Below are 16,527 nucleotides of genomic sequence, written 5' to 3' on the forward strand. Positions count from 1 at the left end.
ATGCACGTACAAATAGGATGTTGAAGAATGCATGGTTCCAATCTCAACAATGCTACGAGATATAAAAACTCCTATTAAAGAAGTGAAGCGTTCTGGTGCTGACCAAAGCTGTTGCGGGGTGGGGGCAGAGGGGGGGGTAGAAGAGATGAATGGAGGGAGATGAGAGGGGTGGGTGGTGAGGGGAGGGAGAGATGGAGAGACAGGGGAGGGAGAGAGGAGAGGCGTGGGGGGAGGGTGGTGAGGGGAGAGAGAGCTGGAGAGATAGGACAGGAGAGGAGAGGCGTGGGGGGAGGGGGAGAGGGAGGGTGGGAGGAAGAAGAGGGGGTGGAGTGAGGAAGGGGTGGGGGAGGGGTTGCAGGGAGAGGAGAAGGATTGGGGGGGGAGGAGAGGGGTGGGGTGGGGGTAGGGAGGGAGCAGAGGGGGTGGGGGAAAGGAGGGAGAGAGAGTAGGGGCAAGGGAGCTGGGAAAGGGGTGGGGGAGGGGTGGGTGGAAAGTGGTGGTGGGGTGAGGGAGGTGGGGGAAAAGGAGCGGGGAGGTGTGGGAGAGGGAGTGGGGGGAAGGGGAGGGTTGGGACGTGTGGAGGATCAGGGATGGTGGGAGAGGGTCAAAGGGAGAGGAAATGGAGGGGGAGGGGTGGACTGGGAGATGTGGGGATCAGGGGTGGAGGGAGGAGGGGCTGAGGGGAAGTGGTGGGGAGGAGGTGAGGCTGAGGGGAGGAGGTGGGGAGGAGGAGGGGCTGAGGGGAAGGGATGGGGAGGAGGAGGAGGAGGGGCTGAGTTGGGGAGAAAGGGGGTGAGTGAAAGAGAGGTTTGGGGAAGGAGGGGTGTATGGAGGAATAAGTGAAGGGGGTTGGTGGATGAGAAGGGACGAGAGAAAGTGAGGAGATGGGAGTTGATTTGAGGAGGGAGGATGAATTGTTGAGGCGAGAAGGATAAGCGGTGTGCACTCACCCTTTGAGCTGGAGGAAGTTCCCTGCCCCTACTGAGACAGTAAGAAGTCTCACAACACCAGGTTACTGTGCCCACCCCAGTCCAACGCTGGCATTTCCACATCATCTTCAGCAATATAGTGCAGCTCTGATCATCACATGACAGAAGGAGGCCATTTGGTCCATCATACCCTGTTCATGATTATTACGGATCACTTGTAGGAAGAGCATTGTCAAGCAATGTGTAACACCGAGCTACATAAGGAGATATTAACAGACTAAAAGCTCAGTCAAAGAGGGAGCATCTTAAATGAGGACACTGGATAGAGGAGTGAAGAATTTTTGAGAGCGAATTTCAAAGCATAAGGTCTTGGCAGCTGAAGGCACAGTTAAGTTGTAGCCATGTCTTTGTCACCTCTAGACTTACCCATTAACCAATAGTTTTCCAGCCAGTCTCCTCCTCTTCCACCCGCCAAAGACCTTAGACATTGTAGTAGAATTAGGCCATTCAGCCCATTGAGTCTGTTCTGCCATTCAATCATGGCTGATATTTTTCTCATCCCCATTCTCCTGCCTTTTCCCCATAACCCCTGATTCCCTTATTCCCTTATTAATCAAGAACATATCTATCTCTGTCTTAAAGACACTCAATGACCTGGCCTCCACAGCCTTCTGCGACAAAGAGCACCACAGATTCACCACATGCTGGCTGAAGAAATTCCTCCTCTGTTTTAAAGGATTGTCCCTTTAGCCTAAGGTTGTGCACTCTGGTTCTAGTTTTTCCTACTAAAGGAAACATCCTCTGAGTTAAAGTAGAAAATCATTCATAGTCTTATTGACTGCTTCGATTTCATGTGTACACACATTGCCTTTATAACAATCAACAACAACAACAATTCTCTTGTTTTTCGGCCAATCTCCAGCGATGAGGTGCATCATTCCAAGATCAATTTTGGAAAATGGGGATGCAACAAAATCGAATCAACCGTAACTGCCTGGCTAGTAAAAGCATTTCAGGCTGAATGAGCGCCACCTGTGTTGAGAGCAGAACTGTTGCTGCAACAATTACCATCAATAGCATAATCATGATCCAACATTTCTTGACAAACAAATTATGCCCTAATCATAATTTAGGTGCTGTGTAATAGATACTGTGTAGTTTCATTGTCATAAATATGCAACTGTTACATAAATCCATAGTCTGGATGTATATTCTGAATGTTAACGCTGCAAATTTTGTCTATTATTCTTAAATCATACAGAATGTAGCTAAATGAATTTGATGAGAACTACGTTTTGATAGATGATGTATAACCCATAGTATAGAATAATCCCTAGTGTATACAGTCTAAATCAATTGGTAATTGTCAGCACTGCCTCAAAAGTAAACTGAATTTGGGTCTAATCCTTTACTCAGTTTGACATTATCTCAGCAGTCAGGCATATGAAGATCAAGCCAGTCCTCTGCCTTCCCATTCAATCCATATGGCAGGAAAATTCTGAGTATGGGAGTCAATTTCTTTTATTCGTTCAAGGGATTTGGGCTTCGCTGGCTAGGCGAATCCCTAATTGCCCTTGAACTGCTGTAGTCCATGTGATATAAGTACAAGCGCAGTACTGTTAGGGAGGGAATTCCAACAGCTGTGAAGAACTGAAGATATAGTTCTAAGTCAGGATGGTGAGTACCTTGGAGAGGAACCTCCAGATAGTGATGTTCCCATGTGTGTGCTACCCTTATCCAATGGTAGAGATTGTAGGCTTGGAAGATGCTGCCTAAGATGCCTTGGTGAAATCCTGCAAGTGCATCTTGTAGATGATACACATGGTTGTCACTTGTCACTGTCCATCGGTTGTGGACCATCCTGTCATCCATTGACTCCATCTAGAAGTCCCACTGCCTTGGAGAAACAGCCAGCATAATCAAGGACACCATGGATTGTGCAGTGGTCACTCTTAGCAATACCATCACTTGGTGAGGATAAGGCAAAGTAGCTTTTTCCATTTTATTGGGTTCCTTGCCACCTACTCCTGTCCCAGCCTAACACAATGTTCTTTAGGACCCAGCCAGCTCGGTCTGTGGTGGCATTACTGAGCACTTTTTATAAATATATAAAAAGGAGGCTAGCTAGGGTGAATGTTGGACCCTTAGAGGATGAGAGGGGGGATTTAGTGGTGGGGGATGAGGAAGTGGCTGAGGTCTTGAATAACTTTTTTGCTTCGGTCTTCACGGAGGAGGATGTGAATAATTTGCCAGGTGTTAACGATGGAAAGATGGTAGGAGTGGAGGACCTGAATGACCTTATTGTTACTAGAGAGGCAGTGCTCGACAGACTAGAGGGACTGATGGTGGACAAGTCCCCAGGACCGGATGGAATGCATCCAAGGGTTCTGAAAGAAATGGCGGAGGTGATAGTGGATGCCTTGAGGATTATTTTCCAAACCTCGCTGGACTCCAGGGAAGTGCCGGAAGATTGGAAAACGGCTAATGTTACGCCATTGTTTAAAAAGGGTAGTAGGCAAAAGGCAGGGAATTATAGGCCAGTTAGTTTAACGTCTGTTGTAGGTAAAATGCTTGAATCCGTAATTAAGGAGAAAATAGTGAGGCATCTTGAGGAGAATTGTTTGATAGAGCAGATGCAGCACGGTTTCATTAAGGGGAAGTCGTGTCTGACGAATTTATTGGAATTCTATGAGGATGTGTCTAGTGCAGTGGATAGAGGGGAACCGGTGGATGTGGTGTTTCTTGATTTTCAGAAGGCGTTTGATAAGGTGCCGCACAAGAGGTTGTTATAGAAGGTTAGGGGGCGTGGAGTTGGGGGTAAGGTGTTAGCGTGGATAGGGGATTGGCTGTCAAATAGGAGGCAGAGAGTGGGTGCTATTCGGATTGGCGGTTGGTGACTAGTGGGGTGCCCCAGGGATCGGTGCTGGGGCCTCAGCTATTTACCATTTATATAGATGATCTGGAGAAGGGAACCAAGTGTAAGGTGTCGAAGTTTGCTGATGACACCAAGATTGGTGGAACGGCAAATTGTGCGGAGGGTGTGGAAAGTCTGCAGAGGGATCTAGATTGGCTGAGCGAATGGGCCAGGAACTGGCAAATGGAATTTGATGTTGGCAAGTGTGAGGTTGTCCACTTTGGTAGGAATAATGGTAGGAAGGACTCCTACTTACATGGCGAAAAGCTGCAGCATGCTATGGTGCAGAGGGACGTGGGAGTCCTTGTGCGTGAGTCGCAAAAACCCAGCCTGCAGGTGCAGCAGGTGGTCAGGAAGGCTAATGGGATGCTGGCCTTCATAGCGAGGGGGATTGAATATAAAAGTAGGGAGGTCTTGCTGCAACTGTACAGGGCACTGGTGAGGCCGCAGCTGGAGTACTGTGTGCAGTTTTGGTCGCCACACTTGCGCAAGGATATTTTGCCCTTGGAGGGAGTGCAAAGGAGGTTTACTAGGCTGATACTGGAGTTGAGGGGGTTGAGCTATGAGGAGAGGCTGAATAAACTAGGCTTGTACTCGTTAGAGTTTAGAAGGATGAGGGGAGATCTCATTGAGACGTACAAGATGTTGAATGGGATGGATAGGGTAGAGGTGGAGAGGTTCTTCCCGCTAAGAAAGGACAGTAGGACTAGAGGGCACAGCCTCAAGATAAGGGGGGAGCAGTTTAGAACGGAGTTGAGGAGGAACTTCTTCACTCAAAGGGTGGTGAATCTCTGGAATTCTCTGCCCGTTGAAGTGGTGGAGGCTGCCTCGCTAAATATATTTAAGACGCGGGTTGATAGGTTTTTGGTAGGCAAGGGGATTAAGGGTTATGGGGAGAAGGCGGGAAAGTGGAACTGAGCCACTTCAGATCAGCCATGATCTTATTGAATGGCGGGGCAGGCTCGAAGGGCTAGATGGCCTACTCCTGCTCCTATTTCTTATGTTCTTACGTTCACTCTTGGTGATGGACATTGAAGTACCCTATGCAAAGTACATTGTGCCCTTGCCATCCTCAGTGCTTCTTCCTAAGTAGTGATAATATGGAGAGGCACTGATTCATCAACTGAATTGAGTGGTATGTGGTAATCAGCAGGAGGTTTCTTTGGCACTGTTTAAACCAGTTGCTTCACGGGGTCCAGAGTACATGTTAAGCACTTCCAGGACAACTCTCTCCTGTTTATCACTATACCACTATTTCTGACAGACATAACCGAGGATGGTGATAGTGGTGTCTAGGATGTTATCTGTAAAGTATGAATCTGAGTATGAGTATGTCAAATACTCAGACTATGGAACAGCTTTCCCATTTTTGGCATAAGCCCCCAAATGTTCAAAAGGAGGACTTTACTGGGTCAACAGGGCTGAGACTACCATTGTCATTTCTGATACCTGGGATGATCCAGGTGTCCTGTTTGATTTCATCCTTTGATTTTAAACTTCAGTGGTTTGATATAGCTGAGCAGCCAGCCAGGCCATCTTAGAGCGTATTTAAAAATCAACCACAATGTGGTAGGTATAGAGTCACATATGGGCCAACCCAGGTGAGGACAGCAGATTTTTCTCTGAAGAATATTAGCAAATTAGATTTACAACAATGATTTCATAGTCACCATTACAGAGACTAGTTTTAAAATTCCAATGTCATTGCTTGAACCCATGTCCCCAGATCTTTAGCCTGGGCCTCTAGATTTCTAGTCTGTGACATTACCACTACACCACCTCCCAAATTTGGCTACAAGATACTTGCTGTGACACACTTGTGAGTTAGCTTGCCAACCTCAATGTGAAGATGGGACAAGGAAAGCAATGTGACCAGCACTCATGGACTTCTTCCACCTCCTCTTGAGGCTCTAACCCACTGTAGTGCCAGATCTGCCACCATTTTAGATGGCTCTTGCTGGTTGGGATGTAGGTAAAAACTGGTTCCATTTTCACCATTCACCCACTGTTGCTGGACAGAAATGCTAAACCTGGCTGTTTGTTTATGGAGCAATTAAACTTTGAGAATATGGCAACCATGTCAGCAATCTTGCACCAATTTACCTGTACAGTAGTTCTTATTTTTTCCCAATAATTTCTAATTCTCAGGAGTATTGACTCAAAAATTACTTTAATTCATTTTATTTTTATTAATTTTGCAGGCTTTTTGCAGCAATTTCTGTGAAGACTATCTTTTCTTGGGTTGTTAATTCTGACCCTTTAGACTTAATGATGTGGAGATGCTGGTGTTGGATTGGAGTAAACACAGTAAGAAGCCTCACAACAGCAGGTTAAAGTTCAACAGGTTTATTTGGTAGGCCTTTATATGCTGTTTGTGATCAGAACTCCCTACTCACCTGATGAAGGGACAAAATTCCAAAAGCTAGTGGTGTTTGCTACCAAATAAAGCTGTTGGACTTTAACCTGGTGTTGTGAGACTTCTTACTGCCTTTAGAATTAAAGCAGAGTTGAAAGTGAAATTGTGGTTGAATGCTGAAGTCAATGCTCACTCCTAGTAGCAAGATGGAGCTTACATTGAGCTTCACTGGAACAGTATATGCAGACAAAAATAGAAATCAGAGGGGGAAGAGGAGCATAAATTACTGTGACAAGATCAGAGGGCTTAGAGTTGCACCAGTTGTCATAGCCATTGCTTTCCTTGCTACTTACACAGTTGAACTCACTTCCCACTACTTACTTCCTCCCACGCACTACTTACTACCCAACATCCAACTATACACGCACTCTCCAATCAACTTTCCATTCATACTTCAAGGAAACAATGGCCCCAAAGTAAATATTATACAGACTCAATGAGAAGTTGTGAAAAATAGATTTGTACTATATACAGTAAATCCTAATTTTATATTGCCATGCTTAATGTTTTGTTTTAAGGTCATTTAATCTTTAGAGTGATTTCCCAATCTCTCAATTTTCATTTTTCGGCTGTTTAAGTGCATTGCTGGCACAGTTGTGCCAAAATCTCCTTTTGGCTTGGGAGATTCCTTTTTACCATGCATCTGTAAAGCACACTAAAGGACATTTCTCTATGTTAACTGGCATCATGTAAATGCAAGCCATTGTTATATCTATAATAATTAAAAGTTCCAAAGTGCCCTACAGGATGTTAACAAAATTTGACACTGAGCCACAGAGATATTAGGACAGAATGATAATTTTGATCAGAAGTAGTTTAGATTGAAGAGACAGGGAGAGAATTCTGGAAGCACAGTTAACATTGGTGGAACAATCAAAACTGGTGACATGTAATAGGGCAGAACTGGAGGAGCTCTGGTATTTTATAGGGTTATAAAGCTGGAAAAGATTACAAGACAGAGGGTAAAAACAATGGGAGGGATTGAAAAATAAGAATGGGAATTTCACTATACAGAGTTGAGCCAGAGCTAATATAACTTAGTGAACATAGGTATGATGGATAAATAGGACTAGGTGCAAATTAAGCAACAGGCAGCAGAGTTTTAGATGAGTTCATATTTAAAGGGGGTGCAAATAGACCAGTCAGGAGAGCATAGCAATCATCAACTCTTAGCAGTAACAAATGCGTGGATGAAGGTGTCATCAGATAAGCTGAGGCACAAATAGAGATGAACTACAATTCAGTATAATCATATCACAATGCTGATTCCATTCTTATTCCCCCATCTCCATATTTTTCAATATTCATGCCCAAGGCTATTCCTCCTTCAGTTAAACCAATAGCAATGTGGGCTATAGAACTGCCATCAACATGTCTCCAGCTGTCAGGAAGCCCCCTCTCAGAACTACTGGATGGCAAAGTCTTTTTAGCTGCTCTTTCACTACAATATTCCAACAGCTGGACTTGGATTTTAACTAATGGTGCAGTAAAGCAAGTCTGAAGGATCTGATGATACTCCAACATGTAAGCACTCAATAAAATCTCAGTGGGCACATTTCATAATTTTATTTTTTTAACAGCATTATCTTTGCATACACAAGTTAATGTGCAAAAATGCTTTAAACAGCTTTCCTTTATGCAAAGATGTACTGATGGTCAAAGAATCATTAAATCCAGAATACACTCCACAGAGCTCCATTTAATGCATAAATATAGGCTGTCAGAGCATACATTATTTTCTTATATTTAGTACAACAAAAAAAAACTTAACGCTTTAACAAAAGAATGACCAAGATAGGTGCAGTAAATGCTGCTGTCAAACCAGTCACAAATCTAAATGAGTCTAATAAAAATGGTCACAGAAATACTATGTTTTGCAAGATTTTGCACTCTTACTCAACTTGCGAGCTTTGTTAATTCTAAACCATACATTTAAAAAAAAACACTTTTTTAAAAAAATGCAGTATTTTACACAAACAAGGCCTTCATGAGTTGAAAATCTAGACAAATTTATTTACTACAGCAATCAAGAACACTAACACTGAACATATTTTTGAACTGCATTTTGATGACATTCAGTTATCATTCCCTTTCTGCCGTAGGTTTCTGGATTTGCCATTTTCAAGCTTCCTTTTTTTAAATACTGTCTCTCCGCCTGCATCATCCCTCAGGGAAGTAATTTCTTTTTGTTTAAATTTGACTTTAAGCTCGTGCTTTACGTCAATCACTGCTGTTGCTGGGCAATCAACTGTCGGTAACTGCAAGTCGATCTGCTCTCTGGGGAAAAAAAAGCAAAAGTTCAGATAAGCAGACCAATGCACATTTAACATTAATACTGCAGGCACAGAACATTACAGCGCAGTATAGGCCCTTCGGCACTTGATGTTGCGCTGACCAGTGGAACCAATCTAATGGCCCTCTAACCTAAACTATTCCAATGTTATCCATATGCCTATCCACTGACCATTTGAATGCCCTTAAAGTTGGCGAGTCCACAACTGCTGCAGGCAGGGCATTCCACACCCTTACTACCCTCTGAGTAAAGAACCTACCTCTGACATCTGTCCTATAATTACCACCCCTTAATTTAAAGCTATGTCCCCTCGTGTTAGCCATCACCATCCCAGGAAAAAGGCTCTCACTATCCACCCTATCTAACCCTCTGATCATCTTATACGCCTCAATTAGGTCACCTCTTAACCTTCTCTTTAACAAAAATAACCTCAAGTCCCTCAGCCTTTCTTCATAAGGCCTTCTCATCATACCAGGCAACATCCTGGTAAACCTCCTCTGCACCCTTTCCAATGCCTCCACATCCTTCTTATAATGTGGCGAGCAGAACTGTACGCAATACTCCAAGTGCAGCCGCACCTGAGTTTTGTACAGTTGCAACATGACCTCACGGCTCCGAAATTCAATCCCTCTACCAATTAAAGCTAACACACCGTACGCCTTCTTAACAACTTTATCAACCTGGGTGCCAACTTTCAGGGATCTATGCACATGTACACCGAGATCTCTCTGCTCATCGATACTACCAGGATTCCTTCCATTAGCCCTATATTCTATTCTCCTGTTACGCTTACCAAAGTGAATCACCTCACACTTTTCCGCATTAAACTCCATTTGCCACCTCTCAGCCTAGCTCTGCAGCTTATCTATGTCCCTCTGCAAACTGTAACATCCATCCTCACTGTCTACAACTCCTCCCACTTGGGTGTCATCAGCAAGTTTACTAACCCATCCTTCTACACCCTCATCTAGGTCATTTATAAAAATGACAAACAGCAGTGGCCCCCAAAACAGATCCGTGAGGTACACCACTTTGAACTCCAGGTTGAATATTTCCCAAACACCACCCTCTGTCTTCTATCAGCTAGCCAATTCCTGATCCAAACTGCTAAATCACCTTCAATCCCATGCATCTGCATTTTCTGCAGTAGCCTACCATGGGGAACCTTATCAAACGCTTTGCTAAAATCCATATACACCACGTCAACTGCCTTACCCTTATCCACCTCTTTGGTCACACGGCAGTCAGAATTTAACAAAGCTTCTAATCAATCCAACCAATTAAAATTCATGTAAACTTTTCACATTCTTAGGATATTCCAAAGTACTTTACAGCCAATCTGCTTTGATCAAGCAGACGCAGCACAGATTCGTAAAGGGAAAGTCGTGTTTAATGAATTTATTGGATTTCTATGAGGATGTGACTAGTGCGGTAGACAGAGGGGAACCAGCGGATGTGGTGTTTTTAGATTTCCAGAAGGCATTTGATAAGGTGCCACACAAAAGGTTGCTGCAGAAGGTTAGCGTGCGTGGAGTTGGGGGTAAGGTGTTAACGTGGATTGAGGGTTGGTTGTCTAACAGGAAGCAGAGAGTTGGAATCAATGGGTGCTATTGTGGTTGGCAGTTGGTGACTAGTGGAGTGCCGCAGGGATCGGTGCTGGGGCCTCAACTGTTTACCATGTACATAGACGATCTGGAGGAGGGGGCTGAGTGTAGGGTAACAAAATTTGCAGATGACATGAAGACGAGTGGAAAAGCGAATTGAGTGGAAGGTGTGGGAAGTCTGCAGAGAGATCTGGATAGGCTGTGAGTGGGAGAGGACCTGGCAGATGGAGTGTAACGTTAGCAAATGTGAGGTTATTCACTTTGGTAGAAATAATAGTAGGAGGAATTATTATTTAAAGGGCGAAAAACTGCAGCATGCTACTGTGCGGAGGGACCTGGGGGTCCTTGTGCATGAATCACAAAAACCCAGTCTGCAGGTGCAGCAGGTGATCAAGAAAGCAAATGGAATGTTGGCCTTTATAGCGAGGGGGATAGAATATAAAAGCAGGGAGGGCTTGCTGCAACCGTACAGGGCACTTGTGAGGCCGCAACTGGAATACTGTGTGCAGTTTTGGTCATCGCATTTGCGAAAGGATATATAGGCCTTGGAGGGAATGCAGAGGAGGTTCACCAGGCTGATACCAGAGATGAGGGAGTTAGCCTATGAAGAGAGATTGAATAGACTGGGTCTGTACTCGTTGGAGTTTAGAAGGCTGAGGAAGGATCTAATAGAGACTTACAAGATAATGAAGGGGTAGAGGTAGAGAGATTCTTCCCACTTAGAAAGGATAGCAGAACTAGAGGGCACAGCCTCAAAATAAGGGGTGGGGAGCAGTTTAGATCAGAGTTGAGGAGGAACTTCTTCACTCAAAGGGTGGTGAATCTCTGGAATTCTCTGCCCATTGAAGTGGTGGAAGCTACCTCGCTGAATATATTTAAGTCACGGGTAGATAGATTTCTGATAGACAGATTTCTGATAGACAAGTGAATTAAGGGTTATGGGGAGAAAGCGGGAAAGTGGAACTGACCCAGTTCAGATCAGCCATGATCTTGTTGAATGGTGGGGCAGGCTCGAAGGGCTAGATGGCCTACTCCTGCTCCTATTTCTTATGTTCAATTAAATACTTTTGAAATGTAGCAACTGCGTAATGTAGGAAAAGTGTGAGCCAATTTAGAATTATTAAATCCCTAACAATGAAGAAGGAGGTCATTTGGTCCAACAAGTCTGCACCAACACTGACAAAGCATCTTAACCCTCTACCTCACCCTATCCCTGTAACCCCACACATTGACCATGATTAATCCATCTAACCAACAGATCTTTGGACACTAAGGGGCAATTTAGCATGGTCAATCCACATAATCTGCACATCTTTGGACTGTGGCAGGAAACCAGAGCACCCAGACCCACAAGAGGTGAGTGTGCTCCTGAATGGGTACGATTCTTCGAATTGACCCATGGCTAATCCCTACACAACTACTCTAATAATCTAATATGACAATTTTATCCTTATAATTTTCACTTCCTGGTTTTCCTGAAAAACATTATCCAAATCACAACCATTTGCCATCTGTGATGAATTCACTCATGCACCTAAAGGAACTTTATCCTGCTGTAATGTGACATGATCACACTTTTCCCCTATTCTCCTTCCCCAATCTCCTGTGCACACATTTCTGACATTATGATGTGCTCTACAGCCACAAAGGTCTTTAGATGCTTGGCAAAAGCCACAGGAGCTGAGTATGACAATGGCACGTTGAGTTTCCAGGATCCCAATATGCTACAAGTTTAGTTGACATTGACTCCAATGTCAAGTGGAGTTTTTTTGGCTACAATTGCATCCTTGTTTAAGGTAACAGGTCAACTCCCCTTCAGAAGATGGCAATTTTTTGGAAGCACATCCACAGTAACAAGAAGCACGGAGACAATAATGTATTAGCAGTGTCCTGTACATTGTAAATCTCAAGGAATGCCATCCATTGTTCTCCCAGATGGAATGATCACGACTTGTTCATTTTGATCTATGTTCTCTCGAACTTTTTTCCATTTTGATCAATGTTCTCTCTAATATTTTTCTAGCTATGTGCAGAAACAATTTTGTTATGTGCACTGATAAGATAATATGCAGAAAAGTGCATATCCTGTACTTAATAAATATTTTTTTATAAGTTACAATAGGCATGGAAGAAAGAATACCACCCAGAACCATAGACATAGAACACCTACACCCAGACGGTCCACAAATTACCAGATTTACTGAATTCAATTCCAAATTTACCATGGTGGAATTTGAATTCACAACCTCAAGGTTTTGAGTTCAGTCCCATAACCACGACACTAGCAAACATGAGAGTAATTGTTAATTAAAATTTTGTATTTTAGTCATTTGATAGAAGAAATGTTGAATTAGTAGTAATGTCCCTATACAAGCTCAAAATAGAAAGAACTAAGCCTTTTGAACTGATAGAAAATGTGCAAAAGACAACTTACTTTTTCAGCTTAGAATTTTTTAAAATTAAAACAACTATGAATAGAAAGGAACTAACTCAGTAATTTCTTCACATCTCCAGCACAGGTAAAATTTCGCTGAATTTGATGGTCGGGTCTTGTGAACAGAAGGGTGGAAGTTGAGTGACATTGGGCCGAACTTCCATTTGGATTTGGAGGTGATCTTTGGTACACATATGGCCAAAGTAATTTTTTTGGGAGAAAATTCAAAGCTTCCTTCACATTCCTGACCCTGTGCCATTTTCCCAGACTTTTTGTGAGCCAGGAATGCCTAGTGTGCAAAACACACATCTCCCTCACTGTTGAAGCCAGGCTCCTCATTTTAAATGGGTGATAACAGTGGCAGAGTTTTGAAGCCCAATAAAAGCACAACAAGTTTAAATGTTTGTGAAGAAAGTGGAAAGTCTGCTGAGGAGTAGGGAACATTCACAAAGATAAGTATAAAATTCTTTCACACTTCCAAATGTCTCTTCTAAGTGTTGAGACGGGTGAGGATTAAGACTAAAGGGGTCTCCAAATTCTGAAGACAAGCCTTCTCATCAGCTGCGCTGACTTGCCACTTGCAAACTGCACTGCAAACCTGAAGCCTGCAGAAAAGACAACAATCCCCAGCTAAGTAACACACCTATCAGAAGTGCAGTTTTCAAGCCGCAAAATTGACCGACTCATTTTGGGCTCCCAAGAGAAAACCCAGTCCAAAGTGTCCCTGTAAAGTAGGTGATTTGAACAGGGAAACTAAATCTGGGAACAGGGAAGAGTTTTGTGGTGAAAAGAGAATAGAATTCCAGGTGAGAAAATAACTGTTGAGGTATTTCTTGGGGGAAAAGGTGGCATTTATTTCACCAAAAGTTTTCAGACTAAAAATCTATAAATTGTAAGCAACAACCCACTTCATTTTAAAATGAATGGTCTCCCACAGTGCATATGAAAGTCAACTGGGGAGAGATATGGTTTAAAATGTCCAATAATAAAATAACTTTTTACATTATTATTTAATGAGTCTTTGTCTATATATGCCCTGTTTGTGAACCCAACTCTCCACTCATCTGATGAAGGAGCAGCCCTCTGAAAGCTCGTGATACCAAATAAACCTGTTGAACTTTAACCTGGTGTTGTGCGACTTCTTACTGTGCATTATCATTTGGAGAACTAACTTCAATACCAAAACTTCCCACAAACTCACCAGAAATGTCCCCATGTTTTTAATGTGTCCAATCACTTTAGGATCAATCTTCCTTTAATAACCACACAAGACCGACTACAACAAAATGATCAGTGGTATTAACAGGCCCAATGGTCCTCTAACTCCTAATAACTTATTAGTCTTTTAATTTGGCTTGTGTTCACCACTTCCTGCCTCCAGCTCACTGCCGTTCCCAATTCAATGCCTCCCTCCCACTTGCTGCCTCCCTTCCTGACCTGCCCACTTGCTGCCTCCCTTCCGACCCTCCCACTGGCCATTTTCCCATTCTGACCCTCCCCTTCTCTCCCTCAGCCTCCTGATCGCCACCATCCTCTCCAACCCTCCCACTTGCTGCTTCCCTCCTGAACCCACACTGTGAGCCAGGATGAGAGAGGGAGCGCGCAAGTTTTTTGAAGGGGTAACCAAGAAAGTAGAAGAGGGCAGTGCAGTTGATGTTGTCTACATGGACTTTAACAAGGTACCGCATGGTAGGTTGTTGGGGCCTCAGCTATTTACCATTTATATAGATGATCTGGAGGAGGGAACCGAGTGTATGGTGTCGAAATTTGCTGATGACACCAAGATTGGGGGAACGGCAAATTGCGCGGAGGGTGTGGAGAGTCTGCAGAAGGATCTAGATAGGCTGGGCGAATGGGCAAGGAAATGGCAAATGGAATTTAATGTTGGCAAGTGCGAGGTGGTCCACTTTGGTAGGAATAATGGTAGGAAGGACTATTACTTACGTGGCGAAAAACTGCAGCAGGCGACAGTGCAGAAGGACCTCGGGGTCCTTGTGCATGAGTCGCAAAAACCCAGCTTGCAGGTGCAGCAGGTGGTCAGGAAGGCGAATGGGATGCTGGCCTTCATAGCGAGGGGGATTGAATATAAAAGTAGGGAGGTCTTGCTGCGGCTGTATAGGGCATTGGTGAGGCCGCAGCTGGAGTACTGTGTGCAGTTTTGGTCGCCGTACTTACGCAAGGATATTTTGGCCTTGGAGGGAGTGCAGAGGAGGTTTACTAGGCTGATACCGGAGTTGAGGGGGTTGAGCTATGAGGAGAGGCTGAATAAACTAGGCTTGTACTCGTTAGAGTTTAGAAGAATGAGGGGAGATCTCATTGAGACGTATAAGATGATGAATGGGATGGATAGGATAGAGGTGGAGAGACTCTTCCCGCTCAGAAAGGACAGTAGGGCGAGGAGGCACAGCCTCAAGATAAAGGGGGGGTGGTTTAGAACGGAGTTGAGGAGGAACTTCTTCACTCAAAGGGTGGTGAATCTCTGGAATTCTCTGCCCGTTGAGGTGGTGGAGGCTGCCTCGCTAAGTATTTTTAAGACGCGGGTTGATGGGTTTTTGATAAGAGAGGGGATTAAGGGTTATGGGGAGAGGGCGGGAATGTGGAACTGAGCCACGACAGATCAGCCACGATCTTATTGAATGGCGGGGCAGGCTCGAAGGGCTAGATGGCCTACTCCTGCTCCTATTTCTTATGTTCTTATGTAAGGTTAAATCTACAGGATCCAGGGTGAGGAATCTAAATGAAGCCAGAGGCTGGTTGTAGAGGGTTGTTTTTCAAACTGGAGGCCTGCGACCAGTGGTGTGCCTCAGGGATCAGTGCTGGGTCCACTGTTATTTGTCATTTATATTAATGATTTGGATGAGAACATAGGAGGCACATTTGTAAGTTTGCAGATGACGCCAAGATCGGGAGTGTAATGGACAGTGAAGAAGATTATCTCTGATTGCAATGGAATCTTGATCAGTTGGGCCAGTGGGCTGATGAATGGCAGATGGCATTTAATTTAGATAAATGCAAGGTGATACATTTTGGTAGACTGAACCAGGGCAGGACTTACTCAGTTAATGGCAGGGCATTGGGGAAAGTTACAGAACAAAGAGATCTAGGGGTACATGTTCATAACTCCTTGAAAGTGGAGTCACAGGTGGACAGAGTGGTGAAGAAGGCAGTCAGAACATTGAATACAGAAGTTGGGATGTCTTGAAGTTGTACAAGACATTGGTATGGTCACATTTGGAGTACTGTATACAGTTCTGGTCACCCAATTTTAGGAAGGATATTATTAAACTAGAAAGAGTGCAGAAAAGATTTACTAGGATGCTACCGGGACCTGATGGTTTGAGTTATAAGGAGAGGCTGGATAGATTGAGACTTTTTTCTCTGAAGTCTAGAAGGCTGAGAAGTGATCTTATAAAGGTCTATAAAATAATGACGGACATAGATCAGCTAGATAGTCAATATCTTTTCCCAAAGGTAGGGGAATCTAAAACTAGAGGCATAGGTTTAAGGTGAGAGGGGAGAGATACAAAAGTGACCAGAGGGACAATTTTTTCACGCAGAGGGTGGTGAGTGTCTGGAAAAAACTGCCAGAAGTGGTAGTAGAGGCGGGTACAATTTTGTCTTTTAAAAAGCAGTTAGACAGTTACATGGGTAAGATGGGTATAGAGGAATATGGGCCAAATGTGGGCAATTGGGATTAGCTTAGGGGTTAAAAAAAGGGGCGACATGGGCAAGCTGGGCCAAAGGGCCTGTTTCCATGCTGTACACCTCTATCACCTTAGAGGATGAGAGGGGGGACTTAGTGGTAGGGGATGGGGAAACGGCTGAGGCCCTGAATAACTTTTTTGTTTCGGTCTTCACGGAGGAGGACATGAGTAATTTGCCAGGTGTTAGCGATGGAAAGATGGTAGGAGTGGAGGGCCTGAATGACATTATTGTT

At 44.0% G+C, this 16,527-nt stretch overlaps 1 protein-coding gene across 2 annotated transcripts in view; it reads right to left on the minus strand.

Annotated features, from left to right (window-relative positions):
- Window positions 1-7,810: 7,810 nt before the first annotated feature.
- wbp4 (WW domain binding protein 4) overlaps window positions 7,811-16,527 on the minus strand; it is a 50,198-nt gene continuing 41,481 nt past the window's right edge. For both annotated transcript variants that reach the window (XM_080204130.1, XM_080204129.1), the window contains exon 10: window positions 7,811-8,536. In XM_080204130.1, coding sequence (XP_080060256.1) covers window positions 8,335-8,536 — 202 coding nt within the window. In that variant the 3' untranslated portion in view covers window positions 7,811-8,334. The remainder of the gene's footprint in view (window positions 8,537-16,527) is intronic.

The sequence above is a fragment of the Carcharhinus amblyrhynchos genome, chromosome 15, assembly GCF_965287045.1.
Source record: "Carcharhinus amblyrhynchos chromosome 15, sCarAmb.v2.hapA, whole genome shotgun sequence".
Classification (NCBI taxonomy): Eukaryota; Metazoa; Chordata; class Chondrichthyes; order Carcharhiniformes; family Carcharhinidae; genus Carcharhinus; species Carcharhinus amblyrhynchos.